This window comes from Micropterus salmoides, unplaced genomic scaffold (assembly GCF_014851395.1).
Source record: "Micropterus salmoides isolate LMB-PRFRI ecotype aquatic unplaced genomic scaffold, ASM1485139v1 Ms_hic_scaffold_1, whole genome shotgun sequence".
Classification (NCBI taxonomy): domain Eukaryota; kingdom Metazoa; phylum Chordata; class Actinopteri; order Centrarchiformes; family Centrarchidae; genus Micropterus; species Micropterus salmoides.
The window spans coordinates 9,541,270-9,562,997 of NW_024040040.1; the positions used below are offsets into that span (position 1 = coordinate 9,541,270).

General features: G+C 39.3%; 2 protein-coding genes across 3 annotated transcripts; both read right to left on the reverse strand.

Annotated features, from left to right (window-relative positions):
* Positions 1 to 185: 185 nt before the first annotated feature.
* On the reverse strand, positions 186 to 9,511 carry LOC119901733 (lysosomal acid phosphatase-like). The gene is made up of 13 exons (XM_038717362.1): positions 9,356 to 9,511; positions 6,438 to 6,533; positions 6,180 to 6,266; positions 5,888 to 5,948; positions 5,705 to 5,796; positions 5,521 to 5,619; positions 5,158 to 5,247; positions 4,127 to 4,210; positions 3,996 to 4,044; positions 3,386 to 3,474; positions 3,105 to 3,211; positions 2,547 to 2,722; positions 186 to 2,413 (listed from the first exon to the last, which is right to left on the reverse strand). The coding sequence occupies exons 1-13, from the start codon at positions 9,443 to 9,445 to the stop codon at positions 2,268 to 2,270; spliced, it is 1,266 nt and encodes a 421-aa protein (XP_038573290.1). The 5' UTR covers positions 9,446 to 9,511; the 3' UTR covers positions 186 to 2,267.
* Positions 9,512 to 11,343: 1,832 nt separating this feature from the next.
* Positions 11,344 to 17,823, reverse strand: LOC119901749 (lysosomal acid phosphatase-like). 2 transcript variants are annotated; one of them, XM_038717399.1, is made up of 13 exons: positions 17,632 to 17,822; positions 16,415 to 16,510; positions 16,157 to 16,243; positions 15,776 to 15,836; positions 15,596 to 15,687; positions 15,410 to 15,508; positions 14,908 to 14,997; positions 14,511 to 14,594; positions 14,339 to 14,387; positions 13,159 to 13,247; positions 12,871 to 12,977; positions 12,342 to 12,517; positions 11,344 to 12,228 (listed from the first exon to the last, which is right to left on the reverse strand). In XM_038717399.1, the coding sequence occupies exons 1-13, from the start codon at positions 17,719 to 17,721 to the stop codon at positions 12,113 to 12,115; spliced, it is 1,236 nt and encodes a 411-aa protein (XP_038573327.1). In that variant the 5' UTR covers positions 17,722 to 17,822; the 3' UTR covers positions 11,344 to 12,112. The 2 variants fall into 2 exon arrangements, 1 of the variants encoding a protein (XP_038573327.1); XR_005444244.1 differs by lacking the exon at positions 12,871 to 12,977 and having other exon boundaries at positions 17,632 to 17,823.
* Between the last annotated feature and the right edge of the window lie 3,905 nt (positions 17,824 to 21,728).

Below are 21,728 nucleotides of genomic sequence, written 5' to 3' on the forward strand. Positions count from 1 at the left end.
TCACCACTACAAACAGACATGAACTCCGGTAGCAGGTCATATGTCTGAATTAACCAGTTAACAAGTTCATGAGGAACAGCCGACTTAAGCCAAGGAAGTAGCTGGCCGGCTCAATGCAAAACATGGGCAAGCTTTGAAGCTGTTCTGAGATAAATATTTTAGTGAAATCACTGTGCCAGAAAATATAAATTTGCCAACTTGTAGATATTTAATTTGTTTTCAGACACACATTTGAAACATGACAAATCATTTGATATTACATGGTTTAAGTGTATTAAAATAATTTAGTTTTATGTGTAAAAATGTTGAGCTTGACCTGTGAGCAGATATACGGGGTTTCAAGCACCCAACGTTCTCACTGTGACAAAACAGTAAAAGCAGGTTTCACTGAGGACAGATTTGATTGGTGCTGCCACACTAGTAGCTTTGCATTCCTGAGTGGGGGTTTTCTCTGACAATCATCTGCTAAGCATATTATTATCTACATGCAACATTCGCAATGACTGATCATGTATTTTTCAAAAAGAAAAAAGTATGAGCAACACATTCTCAAAGTCTGATCAATCATTTCACAGCATGAACAAAAATTTCAAGTGGGGCTAAACAATACATACAAATAATTTTAATTATGTTGACTATAGTGAGTGTGACAAGCGTTTTGAATTATCCAGCAATTATTATGTCAAAGTCCAGAATCTTTCATACCTATTTGTAATATATTGGATTTTCTTCACCCAAGGCAAAAAAAGAAACGTTCAGTTCCATTTGTATAAAACCGCAGCTTTTTCTAAAACTGCATGCGCTGAAGGTTTTAGGTTCACCGTTTTTGGTTTTTCATGATATTGCGTAAGGAAAAGCATTATGTTTCTGTCCTGCATTTAAAAAGATGGTGGGTTCTTATTTTTCAAATCAGTCAAAGCTGTTAAAAAAAAATAAATAAAAGCAGCCAGATTTAAAAACACACAAATGTAAATAGCTTCAGTTTTTCCAAATTGCAAACATATTCACATTAAAAACATCTTAAAAGGATGCTGTAAGTTTTATTTGTAAGAAGCTGATTCATATATCACAAACTACTTTGATTCTTGTTGACTATTTTGCTTGGTTTCCCTTAAAGGTGAGGCTCAGCTCAGTCATGTTAAAGGATACATGGGGGTGGATGCTTGCTGTCGAGGTCAGCTCCCTCTCTGGGTGAATGACAGTTTCCCAAATTTCCCAAAGCACCCGCCCCACTGTTCCGTTGATAAACCAAGCACAACTTTTTATAAGGGTGTTTTCAGTTTACATCAAAAACTTGAACACCAACAAAAATGTGTGATATCCATTAGAGCAGAAAAAAAAAAATCCCAATTAAAAATATTTAAGGCACCTCTGTCATTAGACCTCACAGATCTGTGCACGCACAAACTGGCACATGAATTTGCAATAATACACACAGACACAAAACTAATGTGTTCTTGCCAATTAAAAAAAGTAATCCGATTACATGAAGAACCTGCGGAAACAGTTCTAGAAACACTCTGGACGGAGATTCAGTATTAAAACAATTTAGCCACTTAAGTTTTAATCCTGTCAGCATCATAGATGTTTCTAATCAGGTAAAATATAGTATGTGCTATATTTTTTAAAAAGAAAATCAGACCTGCCAGGAGGTCATACATGTTGCAAAACACTAAAACTAGAACTCACCATTTTCCATCACAATACCTACCATTATTTTATTATTTAAAATCTCAACTTTGTGTCGCTGAACTTTTCTGCAGCTATTCAAATCTGATTTTGGTTGACAATTTCAACAAAAACCAGACTGAACAGTGGACAGTGTCTTTCCAAGCAGAAAAATCAGGCTACTATTTGTTGAAATCGTGAACCTATTTGGCTGATTGCAGATCAGACCACATTGGAACACTTTAGATATAATAAAAATGTTTTCCCTGCTGTGTGTTCTTGGTGTAGAAACCAGTCCTGGTCTCTCCAACAATGTCTCAATCATCACTAATAACTAACATCACTAATCATGTTAGTTCAGAGTGATGGTGAAAAAGCTGGGCTTCTCTAAAACCTTAAGTTTAAATCTTTAAAAAGCTTAAATTTTCCTTCTGACCTAAAAGAAACAGGGTCATTCTGACTCTTATGGTTGTGGGTCCCTGAACCTAATGTGTTGAAACTATCACAAATGGTAACTCAGAAGTTTAAAGTTCATCGTCATCGCTGCTGTCCCAAGACGCGAGGTTAGTAGATCTCCGAGAGAGGAGTTTATGCTTCTGTCAGGATTCCTCTCCGACCTCCTGGTTGACCACATGGTGGTATCCCCGGCTGCTGTTTGGCTTCGTCTTCCAACAAATAACACAGAGGAGGAGGGCGATGAGGAGGAGGAGCAGAAAGCTGGACACCGCCAGACTGATGATCACTTCTGAAGACGGCAAGACAAAAGAAAGACAGATGGGTAGAGGACACAGGAGAGGAAGGAAGAATGGTGAAAATGGATGACTGGTGGTCAACTTTTTCATTTTATTTTAGCAGTTATTAGTGTTGGAAAAGTTCACCTTCATTGCTCCCTTCCGAGGGCACTTCACACTCTTTGTCCCGGTCTTCTGAAATAGAGAGCTTTGTAATTCTCACAAACTTGTCTAGGGGGCAGTCAAGGGAGCAGCCTGGTAACTGCAGATGGTAGGGCTCCACTGTGCTGTCGTTTCGGTAAAACATCGACACCGAAAAAGAGCTGCATGGACACAGAGAGAGAGAGAGAGACAAGGGTACAATATTCAGTTTAACAGTCTAATGTCACATTTAAACATGTTTAATGTCCACTTTAAGCTCTTTAAACCCACAAATAGTACTCATGGACATCAGTGTACCAGATTATGAGGAACAAGTATCGTAACAGCTCATTTAAATCTACTGGCTCCTTCACCCTTGTATTTTTGACACAGTTGAATCTGGTTGTGTTTCAAAGTAAAAGTCTCGTCAATTTTTACCACTTATATATATACATATTTTCTTTCTTTCTGGTATCAGCTTCTCAATATCACATGGAGCCTGTGTGTGTCATTATTATGTTTCAGTAAGTGTCAACAGTATACTCTTGTTTGTGTGTAATTTACCCATTGTCATCCCTGTACAGCTCAAGTATTTGACAGGAGGCATATGGTGGCTGTCTTCCATTGAACACATTCAAGCTGGCCTGAAGAGCGGCTACAGTGGTATCATGCTGTGGAAAATGACACAAAGAAATAGTTTCTTGCCAAGAGTTAGATGAGAAGATACAGCCAGGCGACGGTTAGCTTAGCTTAACACAAAGGCTGGAAACAGCTAACCTGACTAGGTGAAAAAAAACAGTAATTTAAAGTAATTCTTATAGCGTTTGTGTAGTTAACTAGCTCACCGCTGACAGCATCATCATTTTCAGTCTCGGTTTTGGGTCTGGGACGGCCATCTTGGAAAGATTCTTCACTATTTCACCCAACAAGATACCTAAAAGACAGCAGCAGCTCTAATTTCCCCACTTAATCCTGTATTTAAATGCCTGGAGACAGTCTGTAGTTTTCCTACTGTCAACAAAGCTCATGAAAAAACTAAAACCAACAATGAATGTATCCTACTATCAAGTATCTTCTTCCTCTGTGCCACAGAGCTCCATTGTTTTCCAAAAAATGCTCACAAGAGGAAATGTGGATTAATCCACTGCTTAAAATGTTCCCTAACAAATGCTTGTTTAAGCTTAAACTACAGTGCCCAGCTTTTTAAATAAATTATTTTGCCCTTTTCCTTAATGAAACTTTATATTCATGACCTGTTTTTGTTGACCATTAGAAAAATATAGTACTATACTGCTCGTCAGGGTCGACTATAATAATCATGATTGTATAGCAGTTGCTTTGACAGTGTAAGTACTATGAAGGGACATTTTATATATTAAAAAAAAAGCAAAGAAACATTATTACACACACACACAAATGTAGTTTGGCAAGTCCCTGCAGTAAAGCAGCACATACCTCCCTGCAGCCGGCTCTTTTCTTGTTGTTTGTAGAACCCGAATATGACCTGTGGACATCATGCATCAAACAGTATCATTACAATACTTTTAGCATGTGAACCATCATGAGACACCAAAAACAAATATTACCTGAAATCCAAAGTCTTTAAGCACTCTGAGCTTCTCCATAACATCAGGAGTAACCCAGTCAGGAGCAGACATGTTGTGCCGGGACTGAACGAACACACACACACACACACACACACACACACACACACACACACAGGGAATTATGGAAACCATGAAAAAGATAGTTTCCAATCTTTTATTAAGCTGTGGCAAGTTGTTCTTGATCGCACTTTGCCAGCAGTCTTCTGCCAGCAAGTCTCTCTCATTGTTGCTAAATTTTTCTGTTGATTGACTCAGTGACCCAATTTTATATTTGCCTCTTACTTAAAATCTCACACTATTTTGTATGTTTTTGACTCATAAAAATATAGATAATAATCCCTAAAAACATTTGAAAAATACTAAATCTTAGCTACTCATGTTAGTGTGGCATATGTGTGCTCATGCTGTCCACTAAAACCCCAGCTGAAACGCACACAGGGGCATTTGTTAACTAGATAAGAGTTGCACAGTCCCGTTACTCTAACAGCTTGTTTGCCAAAATGCCCACGTGATCCTCAAAAACCGATGAGGCCAGTTGAGTCACAAGACTAAGACACATTTGGTCAGTTCCCGTCTGGCCCACCAGAAGTTTCACACATAACTTGGGTGAACTTCTCAGTTGAACTTCAAACAGCTTGTGAATCATGTCTTGAATAACAGGACGCTCTTATTTTGAAATGAAGACAACATGTGTAGTGAACCAGACTTTTTTCCTATAATATGCAAACCTGCCAAAATCTCTCATAACAATGGATTAGACAAATTGTCATTATAATGATGTAGTTATATTACATTTTATTTCTGGCTCCAGTGAACAATTTTTATCATACCTTTAAGAAAAGGAGTCATGTCAGAACATTTTTTGTAGAAGTTAATGAGGAGATTATCTGAACATTTCCTGCCTTAGTCAAAAGAAATATTGATACAAAGCGTAGGTTTCATTTCTGCTCTGACTTCTTGTTTATACTTCTGGTGACTGTCTGTTTCGGTGTGTGTGTGTGTGTTCTCACCTCACAGAAGAGGGTGTCATACACGCTCCAGACTGACTCCACATTGGTCTTATTCAGTCCTGTTTTATTCCTCACCAGCTCTATAATATCCTGAGGAGAAGAACACAGTAAGCTCCACATGCCTAAATTAAAATATTTAAATATGTCATAATAATTTTAAGATTTAACACTAGAAAATACCAGAAAAAGTAATTGTAGAATGTATATTCCTTTTGATGCAACATATCCCACCTTAATTATCAGATATATTGGACATAATATAGTGGGGACATGACCTGAGTGCCTCTTATTAGTAGCTATGGCCCTAATCTTGGTGCCATATTCTGTATATGATGAAATGGGGAAAAGAGAAGCAGACTGTACCTTGTATGTGGTGGTGACATTAATAAATTCAGGTGTGTGTTCAGTTTCATTCATCAGCTGTTTGTAGCGAGGACAGTCTCCAAGAGGAAAAGAGAGAAGCTAAAAAAAAGGAGACCGAAAGTTTAGACAAGCTGCGGCGATATAGCAAGGGGAACTGACAGAACTATTTATATTATCTACATACCCTCTCTTCACTTTGTGGCACAGTGTGTACAGGTATGGGCTGCCACTTCAAGTTTGGGTCAAAGACCTGCTGACCAGTGGGGGGGTAGAGACCTAGATGAAGGACGAATAAGACAGACTGTTAACGTGGGGAAGGAAAGTACTGGAAAGAGAAATATTACTGTGTAGGCGGTAGAGCAGAGACCTGCGAGGTTGGCCTCGGCGCTCATCAGGGTGCGATCGACGTCTGTACTGCGAACTGAGATCTGAGGACAAAGGGGTTGCAAGTGAGGGGTCGAATGTATTCACACACTGTAGCATGGTCATCGCAGACTTTCTTTGCTCGGGTCAGTCCATTCTCAGGAATTGCAGCAGCAGTGGGAACCCTGTATAACACCAACACGGCAAGGGGCCCTCTCTTCTAAACGTTAACATGCATATGAGGCTTCTGGTGAGGTGTCATGTGATCTAAAAGAGGATGAGGTGAGTTCACCTACCTCTTGTCTTTTATAGGTGTCATTAAGGAATCCTTTGTATCGCTTCCGCAGATACTGGCCCAGCTCAAAGTGCTGCCTCATCCCCTCCTAAAAAAACATATACAAGACGTCGAGACGCTGCATAAAACGATGCACCTATTGAAACCGTTTTCCAGCTATATCAGGCAGAAAAGGGCTGGGAAGAATAAAAAGTTTGCGTGACAAGTACTGTGCGTGCTGATGTTTGCAGTCACTCCAGTTAAAACATATTCATTATACCTGTGATAGCTGCCCAAAGCCTTGAGGCCAGTCGCTCTCTTGGTGTGGGTCTGTGGGAAATGCTTTGACCGGTGACCTGTCACCATGCCGAAACAGCTGGAGGGGAAACAGAAGAGATGTCAGGTAACAATGCCCAAATAAGAACACACTACTTCCCTTTTACTGTGCAACTACAGCAAAATACAGGAAAATGTGACATGTATCAGTATTTTCTATTACCCCAAGCTGTTTTGAAAAACCCCAGCGTTGCTACACAGAGACTAGAAGGAAGAAGGATTGTGCTGTAATTAGGTGATAATGAGATTAGTAGGGTTGGACAGCAGCAGAATCGCTGTCTATACAATTTAATGTTGAAGTATTTTGGGAGCTAGATTAACACTCAACTAAATATATGACAGAGAAATTGGCTTAATAGGTCAAAATTGAGTGCTACAAGAAATATACCAACATAAAAAGGCTCTGACTTTATCTCTAAATTCTCTGATAAAAACTGTAATAGAAAGCGACAGATATTTAGATAAAAAAGTCCAAACAACGATTATGAAGGAACAGGGAAAACACTTTACCCTGACAGGACCAATGGCTTGTTTTGTTGAAGAAATCTTCTTAGTAGAAAAACACTGGAATGCAGCTGCACATGAATCTAACAACACGACGTCATAAATGACAGGTAAATGTGAATGTATTTAGCAATAAAATACTTTTGTAGCAAAAAGCCACTTGATAAAGCTGATGTATTGATTGTCAGCAAAAAAACAATGTTTACAGTTTCATTATGTGATGTTTGACTGTGGTCTTTACAAGTCTCTTTAGAAGCTCTACTTCCAACTTCTTGAGAATAGATAGCTTTATTTGATATCTCTTTATTCCGCCTTTAACGTGGAACGTTTGTAAAACTCCATGCAGCTCCTCTAAAAAAAAACAAAAGGAATCAAACCAAAACCTCCATCCTAATTTTATCTGTTATAATATTCAGTCAGCTGATGATAACGATCTTACCAAGTGTTGGTCTGACACCGCAATGTCATCCATAACCAGCTAAAATATGATAACTGAAGACTCCAAAACACAACAGGCCTAAAACCGATTACAAACTGCAGTATAAGCATGTCTGGAAAACAAAACAAAAGGAAGTCTAGGCTGATAATAAAAAGTGTGAATGCCATTTAATAAGTGAATGTTAGGACAGGATTTAAAAGTACAATACTAAAGAAACCTACAATTACTCAACATACTGTACAAGGGGAACTATGTTTATTTTTAACTGGGTGTTTTACTTGAAACTGTTCCTTTGACTATAAAGAACTTATGTTTTGAACTTTAATGTTGGTGTAAGTTGAAAGTAATAACTGTATCCAGTCAATTAGATTTTGTTACTGGATGCCACCACAAGAGCTTGTCTATTCAAGTAGAACAGTTTCAAGTTTCAATCTTCGAGCCACCAAAGAGAAGTGTGGGTTTGTGGTTTTCTGGAGTGGAGAGCATGCATGACTGATCCATCCAAAATAAATAAAGTATAATTTATTTTTGAAGGGCTTTAGACCATCTAATCTTCTAAACTTGATCCCTTAATGGCTATGTAGCAGTCAACTGGGGAACCATTCCTAAGAATGAGTGCAAAAAAAAGGACTGTGCGCCATTAAGCGCCCTCAATAGCAGTTGCAACAACAGTCGACAAAACTTTCATATGAGAAAATCTATGTTGACCCTCTGACCTGGCCTCCCTCTCGCATGCAAGATGCTCAATAAAGAGCCTTTAAACATGGGAAAACAGGAGTGTGTCCAATGCTATCTCAGTCCTCACAGAGTCCTTGTCTGTTACGCTAAAAGAAAAAGGACTTTCATCAGTCACAACGTTTGCATTTACAGCTTGCCACAGTGTGTTATCTCTGGAATGAACAGAGTATGGCAATGCAATGCTAACATTATCAGCCTCCTGCGAGTGTGTCCATACTCTCCCCAATTAAATTCACTGACGCTCACAAGGAGGACATGACAAAATACACTAATGTGAAGTCACCGGTTAGTACTCTATATAGATAATGGTCAAGGACTCGGAGAGGATAAGACAACCTTTATACATCCATCAAGGTCTAAACAAGCATTTAAAATGCTCTCACAAAATATTTGCACAGCCTAAGGAGATATACAGAATTGTGCTTGCGTGTGTTCTATCTGCGTAACTGTATCCTCTTGCAGTGAAGACAATATAATGTTTCTCACCGTTGCTCTGTCAAGACACTAACTTCTGTATCCCTGACTATACTGCATTTATTCCCTGGGGCAGGACGGCATTCCTGATGAGCTGTGAAAAGACAGGTCCAGGGCATCTGCAAATACTTAGGCCAGTGCTTCATTAATGTGTCCCTGAGACGAGTGAGGTTTCTACAATTATCAATCTGACCAAAAATTCTTCAGAGATTAGATATGAATCAAAGAACATCAGCTATTCCCAAGTGTTGTTTGATGTTTGCATTGTTGTTATAATGAAACTATAATGACCAATGCTGTAACTTGTTCCAAACATTTTAACATACATTTTCAGTCTGACAAGTAAGACAGGTTATTAAGGCATGTAATGCATAGCTGGCACTAGCTAACGTTAAACTAACGTTATTTCCTGTTTTGTTCTTTTTGAAGTGCTGTTGTTGTTTCGTGGTGTCTCACGACTTTGAATTTTTGCTACTTGGATTTTTAATACGCCGAATTCACTAAAATACTCACATTATGTGTCTTAGGCTTAATTCGTGATCAGACTAATATACATGTTTACATAAAAGCAAAGTAAAAACTAAATCTCCTAAATTTTGAATACAGTTCCGCAGGCGTCGATCCACACCGAAGAGAAACGACGCGGATCGGTTACACAGTTGCAACACAGCTTCGGAAGAGTTATACCAAATATTAATATTACTCACCACAGTCACATATACAAGTTCCCTTTCTGCTGCAGCTTTCCCACAGACACAGCCGACAGTTAACAGAAAGAGCACAGCAGTGGACACCATATTCCCGTCTGTATGACCGGGCAGCTAGCCTGTATTTGCTAACTGCAGATAGTTGATTGTCGGTTTGGTCTCCTAGCTGCCCTGAGCTACATCAAGTCAGCCATGGTTACCTTAGCCGCAACCATACCGGAAGTTAAATAGTAAAATGTAGCGTATACTTTTCACACAAAACCGTGCAAGACTGCGGGAACACAGTACGTTAATAAAAAAGGAAATATCTTTTCTATTTATTTTTTAAGGCTGTACTTAATTTTCACCGAGGCCTTATATTTTATTCATGAATGAAGGCACATGTTGTTTTGCACACATTTTATTTTGAAATAAAGAGTATGCTTAAATACCTGACTTGACAGAGAAAGAGAAAACGGAAGTGATGGATCCGTGTGCGTGTCATAGACTGTATGGTGCGTGCTTGTCAACAAACAGCATCTATACTTTCTCAGTTTTAACCCACATTTTTCAGTTTTAAGAGAGATTTTAAATGTACTGTCTTTTAACAACAAGCTTTTCAGCTTTTAAAATGAATGTGCAGTTTAACAACAAGTGCTAAGGGAGCTGTCGCACTACTACTAAACTACAAACTAAACCTTGAGGGTAAATGTTATTAATTTCAATAGGTTGTATTAAGACATGGATGTAATGGTGGTTGTTGTCCCTCCCGCAAACATTTAAAGTTTTACTTGTTTTAAGTGTAAGGTGGATATGGTAAAGTATAAATTTTAAAGTAGTAATAAATTTTATTGTAAAGGACTACAACAAGGTGTAGGTATAAATAAGAGTAAATATTAGTGAATTTTACCACTTGCATTAACTTTACACTCTAAATGTTCACTGACTTACTGCTGACTTTAATGTGCACCTAACCTGGTAGTAGGCTATAATAGAGACAACCACCATGACACAGAAAACCCCTTTGAAGATATCATTTAGAAACGCTCCTGCCGACCCCTATGTTAAATTACTGTTTGGTTATGTCGAGATCACGAGATAATTATCGAATTATAACGGGAAAACGGAGTAAGAAAAATATTTGAGTGGATGGCTGCTTAGGGCTTCCTAATCCGTACATAACTATTCACGCAGAACGAGTTCAACATTTCTAATGTTTGGCGTAGTGCAACTTTTTTTCCTCTCCACACTGTGATTGGTATCTGTCTGCTCACCATAAACTGTATACAGAGATTAGCAGGAAAAGCAGAACAGGTGAGCAATCATCATACAGTGTCTCCTGGGTAATGCTGTTTATTTAGGGTCACATGATGAATAGATAGGTTAGAAAACACTGGCAGCTTGTGAGAAGTGCCGGTGTGCTAAAGAGCAAAATATAGATGTATGGTGAGTAACGGCCCACTGCCCAATTAACATACAGGCGCAGGCATAAATAAATGTAGAAATATGGAAATACAGAAATAAATCCATGTAGAAATGCATTAATAAATACAGAATAAATACCGAAATAACCTTTTTCATTACAGAAATATATTTGATTTTAATTTATTTATGTATTTAATTATTTATTTTTGCTTATATTTATTTATTTATTCTTAAATTCATTTTTGGTCCCTTATAAAAAACTGTATACTGTCAGTAACTCTGTACCCATCTTGTCTTTCAGGTACCAGAGGAGCTGATTGCAGAACCCATTCAGATAAAGCACCGTCCAGCTCCACAGCTTTGTTGCTTGTGTATTAAGGATAATTTTTGTTATAAAATGGATCAGACAAAATATTGTAAAAATTTAAATCACATTCTTCATTCATCATCAGTTTCCTTTGTTAATTGGAAATAGTGTGATCTAAAGTTAATATACTATAGTTAACAGCTGCAAATGAAAATATTAAAATGGTGTTTATAGGTTAACATTTTGCATGTTAGTAGAAAGTAAAATAAAGAAAAGCTGATGCTCTATACTGGTTTTATTTGGACATTTATTAGAGAGACAAATGTGACATTCACTGAGAAGTTACACTCTATTTTGAGAAAAAAATAATTATCTGCACACTGAATAATGTTGAAGCCAAGTAGGAGGTGTCATTTACTGCGTCCTCTGAGAAGGTTTAGATGCCCTTATTTACCACAGGTGCAATCAGCTCTTACATTTTACAGTAACGTCACAATAAATTACACCACCTAGATGGATTTATAATTACTCAGTGCGCAGGTCATTCTTTGCTTCATCACTTACACACAGGTTGGTTTGGATGTGCACACATTCTTATGTGTTTAACCTAGACTTACAGAGAGCAGCAAACAAGGCACACTTCAAAAACATCAGGCTCTGGTACTGGGTGTAAGGCTCCTAATGTAGCTTTCCATCTAAGGTAGTAATATATATAATAAGGTATAATAACAATGTAGTGGCAACGATATGCATCTGTTAATGTCTCATTTATTTGTCAAAGCTACCCACGGAACTGTTTACAAACCAATCAATGTCAATAGGGAGACGCAGACCCACAGAGATGATGAAGACAGGACACAAGTCTGCCATGTAAAGTTCTTTAAGTGCACTCGCATAATTGAAACCAAAACTAACCAAATGTATCAAAACATGAAGTTTAGTCAGAGTTCACAATGAGTTTAGAATACAGATTACATTCTTAATGTTTCCAGATGAATATATAAAAGACACAGAATGATATATATAAAACACTATGAATGATATTCTTACATAACATATTCCCGGCTGCTGTTTTGCTTTGCCTGCCAACAAATAATGCCGAGGAGGAGGGCGACGAGGAGGAGGAGCACACAGTCGGACAGCAACAGACTGATGATCACGTCTGAAGACAAAAGAAGATGGACAGAGGAGAGGAAGGAAGAATGGATAAAATGGATCAGTGGTGCTCACCTTATTTCTTTTATTTGAGCAGTTTTTACTGTGAGAGAAGTTCACCTTCATTTCTCCCTCTTGAGGGCCCATTACACTCTTTGTTCCAGTCCTCTGAGATAGAGTGGTTTGTAATTCTCACAAACTCGTGTAGGGGGCAGTCAAGGGAGCAGCCTGGTAACTGCTGAGGGTAGGGCTCCACTGTGGTGTCGTTTCGGTAAAACATTGACACCGAAAAAGAGCTGAATGGACAACATTTAAACATGTTTGATTAAACATTTAAACATGTTTAAGATCCACTTTTAGTACTTTAAACCAACAAAAAGTCCTCATGGAAAATAAGGATAAAAGTACTGGTTAGTGTCTCAAATTATTAGGAGCCTTAAAGAATCATAAAAGCTCATTTAAATCAACTGGCTCCTTCACCCTTGTATTTTTGACACAGTTGAATCTGGTTGTGTTTCAAAGTAAAAGTCTCGTCCATTTATTCCACTTAGTATATTTTCTTTCTTTCTGGTATCAGCTTCTCAATATCACATGGAGCCTATGTGTGTCAGTATTACTGTATGTTTAAGTGTGTTTGTGTGTATTTTACCCATTGTCATGCCTGTACAACTCAAGTATTTGACAGGAGGCATATGGCGGCTGTTTTTCATTGAACACATTCAAGCTGGCCTGAAGAGCGACTACAGCGGTGTCATGCTGTGGAAAGTCAGACAAAGAAATAGTTCTACTATACTTGCCTCCTTGAGAGTTTAGAGGAGAAGCTACAGCCAGGCGACTGTTGGCTTGGCTTTGCACACTAGCTGGAAACAGCTAGCTTGACTAGGTAAAAAAACAGTTATTTAAAGTAATATAGCGTTAGTGTCGTTAACTAACTCACCGCTGACAGCATCATCATTTTCAGACTCGATTTTGGGTCTGGGACGGCCATCTTGGTAAGATTCGTCACTATTTCACCCAACAGAACACCTAAAAGACAGTCAGCAGCTTTTATTTCCCCATTTAATCCTGTGTGTGTGTTTTTGTGTGTGTGTGTGTGTGTGTGTATATATATTTATATATATCTCATTTTCCTACTGTCAACATTAAAACTATGAAACCAACTTACGGGCTTTTTTGGGGTGCCAGTCAGGTTTCTCTCCCGACATAAAAGATATTTTATGATATGTACAAATTTAAGTTTGAAATCACCAAATGTCACTAAGGATACAAATTTATGATAAGGACCCTCACATTGAATGCAAATAACCAGTGTACAGTAAATCCACAAGCCTGATTTAAAATGCAACAAAGGGAGGTTGTAATTAAATGTTTCACATAAGCAAATAATAAACGCAACTCAAATGTCCTCTCCGGGTTCAGTTCAATGCAGTTCAAGAAGCAATTCCATTCAGTTCATTTAATGTAGCAAATTAAATTCAGTCCGTAAATCAATGATCCTCTACTGCCGGTATTTGAAAGGCGGAAGGGATTACATGGCCTTTCTATTAAACTGCTCCTCAGCAGGCTCCGTGTTGGCGCCATCTCTGAGCAAATTGGAGGTCTAACTGCCGAGCAAGTGTGAAATGGCGGTTTTCACGGGTGGTGCAACCTGAGAGGTGCAGGTTGTCACAAAACACATTTATTTTGACTCACACACTGTCCATCCTGTTCTGAAAATGCTCACAAGAAGACCAAATGTGGATTAATACGCTGCTGAAAATAGTCCCTAAACAAACACTTTTATATCTTTCTGTTTAAGAAACCTTTGATAAAACTACAGTGCCCAGAACTAATTTAGCCCTTTTCCTTAATGAAACTATATATTTGTGACCCACTTTTGTTGACAATAAGAAAAATATAGAATATTACTACACTGATCCTCAGGGTGAACAGTAATAATCATGATTATACAGCAGTTGCTTTGACTGTTTGACATTTTATATAAAAAGCAAATAAACATCAACAACAAAACACACGGGTCAATAAAATTATACTGATGTTACACTGAGCTCTACAGACAGATTGATGTGCACGCACAAATCTAGTTTGGCATGTCCCTGCAGTAAAGCAGCACATACCTCCCTGCAGACGGCTCTTTTCTTGTTGTTTGTAGAACCCGAATAGGAACTGTGAAAATTGGCCATCAAACATGATCATTACAATAATTCAAATCCACTACAAAACTCCAAATTAAAATGTGGACCATGAGACACCAAAATCTTTTAATTAATTAATAAATTTTTTGTTTACCTGCAATCCAAAGTCATTCAGCTCTCTGAGCTTCTCCATAACATCAGGAGTCACCCAGGGAGGAGCAGACATGTTGTGCCGCGACTGAATTCACACAAAGTAAACACAATGTCACACTATGTTGTGTGTTTCTGGAAAATGCTAAATTATAGATACTGATCCTTGTGCTGTACACTAAGGGCGTGCTCACACTAGGCCCGAGCACGACTGTCCCCCCTCCCCACTCACCCGCTGGCCTGTGCTCACATTGTGCCTTTTTTGTGAAAGTAAAACAGGAGATTATTTGAACATTTCCTGCCTCAGTCAAAACAAATATTGATACAAAGCATAGGTTTCACTTCTGCTCTGAACGTCTTGCTTATGCTGGTGGTGACTGTGTGTGTGTTTCTGTTCTCACCTCACAGAAGAAGGTGTCGTACACTTCCCAGGCTGATGTCACATTGATGTCATTCCGTCCTGTTTTATTCCTCACCAGCTCTATAATATCCTGGAGGAGAGGAACACAGTAAGCTCCATATACCTAAAGTAAATATGTCATAATAATTTTAAGACATAAGACTAGAATATATCACACTGGGAGCTATTGGCTAGAAGGACCATAAGGAGCTGTGGTTAATAAAATAAATTAAGGAAGCAAGACTAAAGACACGAGTGGCATTTTGCTAGTCCTTTTAAGCTAACGAGGAGACGTTTCTTTTAGATTTTAATGCGCAAATTAAATCCTATATATTATCCAGATATCACATAGTAATAAAGATGCATCTTGATGCATCAATAATCGTTTTATAATCGCATCGCAGACCTCTCAATCGTAATCGAATTGTGAGGTGCCTAGAGATTCCCACCCCTACTATATAATGTATATGATTAAATGGAGAAAAAAGAAAAGCAGACTGTACCTTGTATTTAGTGGTGATATTAATAAATTCCGGTGTGTGTTCAGTTTCAGTCTTCAGCTGTTTGTAGCGAGGACAGTTTCCAAGAGGAAAAGAGAGAAGCTAAAAAAAATGAGGGACCGAAAGTTTAGACAAGCTGCGGCGATATAGCAAGGGGAACTGACAGAACTATTTACATTATCTACATACCCTCTCTTCACTTTGTGACACAGTGTGTACAGGTATGGGCTGCCACTTCAAGTTTGGATGGAAGACCTGCTGATCAGTGGGGGGGTAGAGACCTAGGTGAAGGATGAATAAGGCAGACTGTTAAGAAGAATTAAAATACTGTAAAAAGAAGAATTACTGTGTAGGCGGTAGAGCAGAGACCTGCGAGGTTGGCCTCAGCACTCATCAGGGTGCGATCGACGTCTGTACTGCGAACTAAGATCTGAGGACAAAGGGGTTGCAAGTGAGGGGTCGAATGTATTCACACACTGTAGCATGGTCATCGCAGACTGTCATCGGGTTAGTCTGTTAATGTACAAGTTAAAGTGTTGGATAATAAACAGCAAAAATACAGGAAAACACCTCCTGAAAGACACCTCTCAAACTTTCATCAAGCATCATGATCCAGGAATTGCAGCAGCAGTGGGAACCCTGTATAACACCAACACGGCAAGGGGCCCTCTCTTCTAAACGTTAACATGCATATGAGGCTTCTGGTGAGGTGTCATGTGATCTAAAAGAGGATGAGGTGAGTTCACCTACCTCTTGTCTTTTATAGGTGTCATTAAGGAATCCTTTGTATCGCTTCCGCAGATACTGGCCCAGCTCAAAGTGCTGCCTCATCCCCTCCTAAAAAAACATATACAAGACGTCGAGACGCTGCGTAAAACGATGCACCTATTGCAACCGTTTTCCAGCTATATCAGGCAAAAAAGGGCTGGGAAGAATAAAAAGTTTCCATGACAAGTACTGTGCGTGCTGATGTTTGCAGTCATTCCAGTTAAAACATATTCATTATACCTGTGATAGCTGCCCGAAGCCTTGAGGCCAGTCGCTCTCTTGGTGTGGGTCTGTGGGAACTGGTTTGACCGGTGACCTGTCACCATGCCGAAACAGCTGGAGGGGAAACAGAAGAGCAACTACAGCAAAAAACTTCAACTTTGGCACAAGAAAATGTGACATTTATCATTATTTTCTATTAACCCAAGCTGTTTTAAAAACCCCAGCATTGCTTAAGAAGGATTGTGCTGTAATTTAGTGATAATGAGATTAGTAGGTAGTTGGATATCAGCAGAATCGCTGTCTATACTATTTGATGTTGAAGTATATTTGGAGCTACATTAACACTCAACTAAATATATGAAAGAGAATTCAGACAGCAAAAACATGCTGACGATGCAGCACCCCCACCAATTCTGGGGGGAATTATTCCAGAGAAATCTGGTTCATTTCATCATTAACCCCAAATGTAAAAAGTAAGCAATTACATGGATATCTGAAGACAGTAAGGGGTCCTGACTTTATCATTACATTTTCTGATAAAAACTTTAATAGAAAACAACGGATATTTAGTTAAAATACTATTAAAAGCTTGTACAAAAGCTATTATGAGGAACTTGGGAAACACAATGAATCTTGATTCGCAGCTTTCGATTTGGCAGTTAAGTGAAAAGTTAAGGGGAACTTCAGGGAAAGTTGCCATCATTTCAGACCCCACTCTTCTTCTCGTGCCCACCAGTTAACCTCAAAGTATTCCTACCTTTGCCAGTCCCCTGACTTCACATACCTGCCTGCAAACATGATCCTTATTGGAGCACTTTAGCTACTACTAAAACCTCCATGTCTGTCTCAATTTCATTTCGTCTTACTCTCTGTACCTCTTACATTCTGTATATCTATCTATTGTACTTTCCTTAATTCTTTCATTGACTTTCACTTTCGACTTCCCTTGTCCTTCTTTTCTAGTATTTTTCCCTTCAGTTCTCAGTGACTTCCCAGTTTACTTGTCTTTTGCTACTGTTTCTCCCTTCAGTCTTTATATCCTTCCCTCATCTCCCTTTTTTCTGTGTCCATATGCCATGTAAGTTAACTTTCCTTTGAGGCGAATCAGAGGCCAACTTCAGCGTCGTTTCCGCAGCCGTCGATCCACACCAAAGAGATACGACGACGCGGATCGGAAACACAGTTCAACTCAACACAGCTCACGAACCGTTATCACAAATATTAGTATTACTCACCACAGTCACATATACAAGTTCCCTTTCAGCTGCAGCTTTTCCACAGACACAGCCCGCAGTTAAAAAAAAGAGCACCGCAGTGGACTGCATGTTTCCGCCTGTGTGACCGGACTGCTATTGCTGACCGATAGTCGGGTTCGGTGTCCTCAAGCCAAGCGGCAACCTTTCAGTTCTCATGTGTGAAGACACCTGGCAGTTACAAATCCTGCAATTCATCGAGTGGCCACGTGAGGCTGGCTGCAGAAGGGAGTCAATCTCCATTGATCCCTGTTGTGAGAATGAGATAAATGTGAAGAAAAGGGCGCTGGAAGCAATTGGTTCTGGTTCTTGGGGGGCCGCACATAGACCTATACAAGCCATAAAATTATTCGCCTGTGCTTGTGACTGATCATTGTTGACTGCTTATTTCAGATTGCAAAAGTACAACGTTAAAGTAAGAAAGATGTTTTGCTTGATATACTGTTTTATATTTTAATGTGCCTCTGCAGTCTCTTGTGCCCTGACCTTTGCTTGGCCTCCGGAGACCTATGTGAGTGCCCTTTTTTCTAACGCAAAGTTTCCTTCATTTTATTTATTTTAAAAGTTGTAAAGGCCCTTTTTGTGAAGGCCTGCCTGATCAAACCATCAGTTAAATCAATTTATAACTAGAACTGCAAGCAGTTGCAAGCAGTGTCCAAGCCTCCTGGCACAAGCCGCCTCCCATGGCCCCGCGGAGGGCGCGCGAGTCGGCCTGGGCGCCCCGCTGTCGTGCCGCATTCCAAACCTAGGTTAAATGTGGCATGGTTGGAAATCCTATTCATTTCAATGGGATTTTCCACGGTCTTTCAGCTTCGATTATAGCGCCACCTAGAATCCGAATTGAACCAAATTTTTCAGGTGTCATCAGAGGCCCATGGGGAAGAATTGACCCAAATTAATATATAATATATATATATAAAATGCATGTAAGTCAATGGGATTTTTTTTTTTCAGTAGCGCCAACTAGGGGCTAACTGTACCAAATTTTGCACAGCCCCTCAGGGGGGCATGCCACATAAGGTCCTCAAGTTTTGTGTTGATCGGCATTTCCAAGCCAGAGATATGTTATATTTCATGTTTTTAGCGTTTTTCGCAAAAAAATTGTTAGCTTGTAATGGGGACATTTTTTGTCGGATAAAAATTCCCTCTACAAACGTCCCAAATTTGGTGTCGATCGGCCATTCCTAAGCGAAGATGTGACATCATTTGCTGTTAGTAGTGTTTTCACAAACATTTGCTAGCATATAATTGTGACAGTTTTTGTCGGATCAAAATTTCCTCTACAAACTTTCATCAGCTTGGTCCAGAGATTATTCTTGCCAAGTTTGGGCTCGGGCTTGGACCCCTAATAATTTCGCAGTAAATAAAATGACCCAATTGATGATGTAACACCCCTAAATTAGTTCCCAATTGACCAGTGTATAAAATAAACACGCTGTACAAAATATAACCTCCAAATTTATTTGTATAAAATAGATATGCAAAGGGTTAAAACAAGACTGAGGCTAAGATAGATAAAAAGAGAGTTCAAATGGGGGAAACTGTTAGTTAAACGGAAATGCAGTTCGTCGTGGCTGGGTGTGCTCAACTTCGTCTTCCTGCGTGGGCGAAGCCAAACACAACAGGAACGGGTCTGCTGTTGGTCACAGCCTGGTCGGTCATAGCCTCACTGCTTGGGCCTCTGGTAACTCTACTTAGTAGCGGTGGCTCTACACTGGCAGCTCCCCAGACCACGACCCAGAGGTCACACTCTTGCAAAGAGTCAGCAGCCTCAGCACACCCGCACACAGGAGACAAACAGCAGACCGAACAACATCAATTTATAAACCATCCCATACAGACACTACCACCGGCCCACATAACAAGAGCTACTCCCAGGGAAGAAGACAGTCAAAATCACTCTGTACCTGCACACAGGAGACAAACAGAAGACTCTTGAGCCTAGTGTGTGGCTGGTTAAATAGTTTGCAGATGGATGTCATGCCCAAGCACACCTGTCTGCCATCATTTAATTCAGAACAGTATTGAATATATTTACATTTTGACAGCAACAGTAGTGTTTACAACAGCTCAACTACAATAAAAACTCAATAACTGGAAGTACATGTAAAAATGTCAGTACCAATGTAAAAAAAATAATATTCCTGACATCAAAGTAAAGAGTGAAGAAGAAAGGACCCTATAAGATTTGAGAAAAATGTATGAATTGTTAAAACAAACATAGGTTATATATGCTGATTTAACAATTATGTGACCATGAAAAGATGTAAAGTTTGTTGAGTGCTTGGGACTGGCTCACAGTGACTGACCTGCTCTAATACTGCAGCATCTGCCAAGGCTGACTGCAAGGGAGACGCTCACAGAGCTGCACACTAAGAGTTGCAGGTAGAGGAAATAAGATACCAGATTCAAAAACATTTCATACATTTTTCTGAAATCTAGTAGGGCCGTTTCTTCTTCATTCTTTACTTTGATGTCAGGAATATTATAAAAGATTAAGGCTAGTTTATTTATTTAGATATATGATTAGACATATAGTCAATAAAAATCCAAATATATCTCAGATTCACAATGCAATATATAAAATCATTATCATAATTTTGCGTACTGTAGAAACACAAGCAAGCAACACAGACACACACACCTCTGTCTATAGATTTGTTTGTCTCACTCTTTCCCCTGCCACGGCCACCCTAGTCCCAAACACTCAACAATCTTTTTATGGTACATAATTAACACATAATTGTTTAATCAGCTAAAATATATCCTATAGTTGTTTTAATATCTGTAGTCACAGATCACCTCCAGTAGTATCAGCAACAACACAACAGCAGCAGCCGCATCCATAGCAACCCCTCAACAGCAACTGTTCCCTGTAAGTTATGTCATCCCACAGTGTTTTAAAGCTAGAGTTGGGTATTCCCTGTTTCTTTTTGCATCACAGCATTTGCTGATGTATCGATACAGAAGCATCTGTATATGCGTGTCAACAAGGAATACATAATGATATATTTCTATGTCAATAGTATGAGAAGAGTCCTATTTAAATCCTTGTTCCATGTGCCCTTTTTATACTTTGAGCACCTGCCCTTCCAAAGGTCTCTGCACGGCCCTGCAGTACAGTTGCCAGTTTATTAGGACACCTAACTGCCCTGCAATTAATTCTACTTTCACAAAGGCTACAACATTTCGTTTTTATTGATTTTAGAGTTTTAGAGGAAAGCTGATTCCACTGTATGATCATTTTGCAAGATGTGATATTGATATATTTTATCAACTCTATCAGTGTAAGAGCTTAATTTATAGACCAAAATTTCTTTAGCTACAGGGGAGCCTTCCATCCCTGAACAAGCTGTGAACAACAGACTTCTTGCCAGAAAAGGAGCGGATTGCAGGTCGGTTTAGATAACCAAATGTGCAGTGGTGAAAGCTTGTGGTTCATATTAAGTTACATGATTGGTACAGCCCCGAGAATATTTATTTTTATATATACTTAAAGAGTTAGTCATTTGACATGGATATTTCACTCATATTCAGACAATGTTTAGTATTTTGTACCAAAAAAGCACAGTATCTATTGTTACTGTTATTTCCTATGTTAATGTGGTTAATGATTATTTGTAAAAAAGCCTTCCAGTCTGCAGATTTTCTAATTACTGTGTCTGTCTGGGGGCGGTGTGGTGGTGCAGTGGTTAGCACTGTTGCCTCACAGAAGGTCGTGGGTTCAAACCCCGGTTTCCTGGGCCTTCCTGTGTGGAGTTTGCATGTTCTCCCTGTGTCCGCGTGGGTTCTCTCCAGGTGCTCCGGCTTCCTCCCACCCTTCAAACACATGCAGGCTAGGTGAATTGGTGACCTTAAATTGTCCATGTGGGTGTGAGTGGTTGTCTGTCTATGTGTGGCCCTGTGATGGACTGGTGACCTGCCCAGGGTGTACCCCGCCTTTCGCCCAAAGTCAGGTGGGGCTCCAGCCCCCCCACGACCCTGTACGCAGAATAAGCGGTTGACGCTGGATGTGTCTGTCTGGGTTAAATCATTAGTACTTGTGTAGGTTTAAAAAATAATGCATGAATGAATAAATA

Bases quoted from the DNA above. Each gene is read 5' to 3' on its own strand.
- LOC119901733 (XM_038717362.1), bottom strand. From the start codon at position 9,445: ATGGTGTCCACTGCTGTGCTCTTTCTGTTAACTGTCGGCTGTGTCTGT. The intron at 5,797-5,887 runs GTCTCTGCTCTA...TCCTTCATCTAG, and splicing joins CGCCGAGGCCAACCTCGCAG to GTCTCTACCCCCCCACTGGT. The intron at 3,475-3,995 runs GTATGTGCTGCT...GCTGTCTTTTAG, and splicing joins AAAGAGCCGGCTGCAGGGAG to GTATCTTGTTGGGTGAAATA.
- LOC119901749 (XM_038717399.1), bottom strand. From the start codon at position 17,721: ATGCAGTCCACTGCGGTGCTCTTTTTTTTAACTGCGGGCTGTGTCTGT. The intron at 16,511-17,631 runs GTGAGTAATACT...TTTCCCCTCCAG, and splicing joins AACTTGTATATGTGACTGTG to CTGTTTCGGCATGGTGACAG. The intron at 13,248-14,338 runs GTATGTGCTGCT...ACTGTCTTTTAG, and splicing joins AAAGAGCCGTCTGCAGGGAG to GTGTTCTGTTGGGTGAAATA.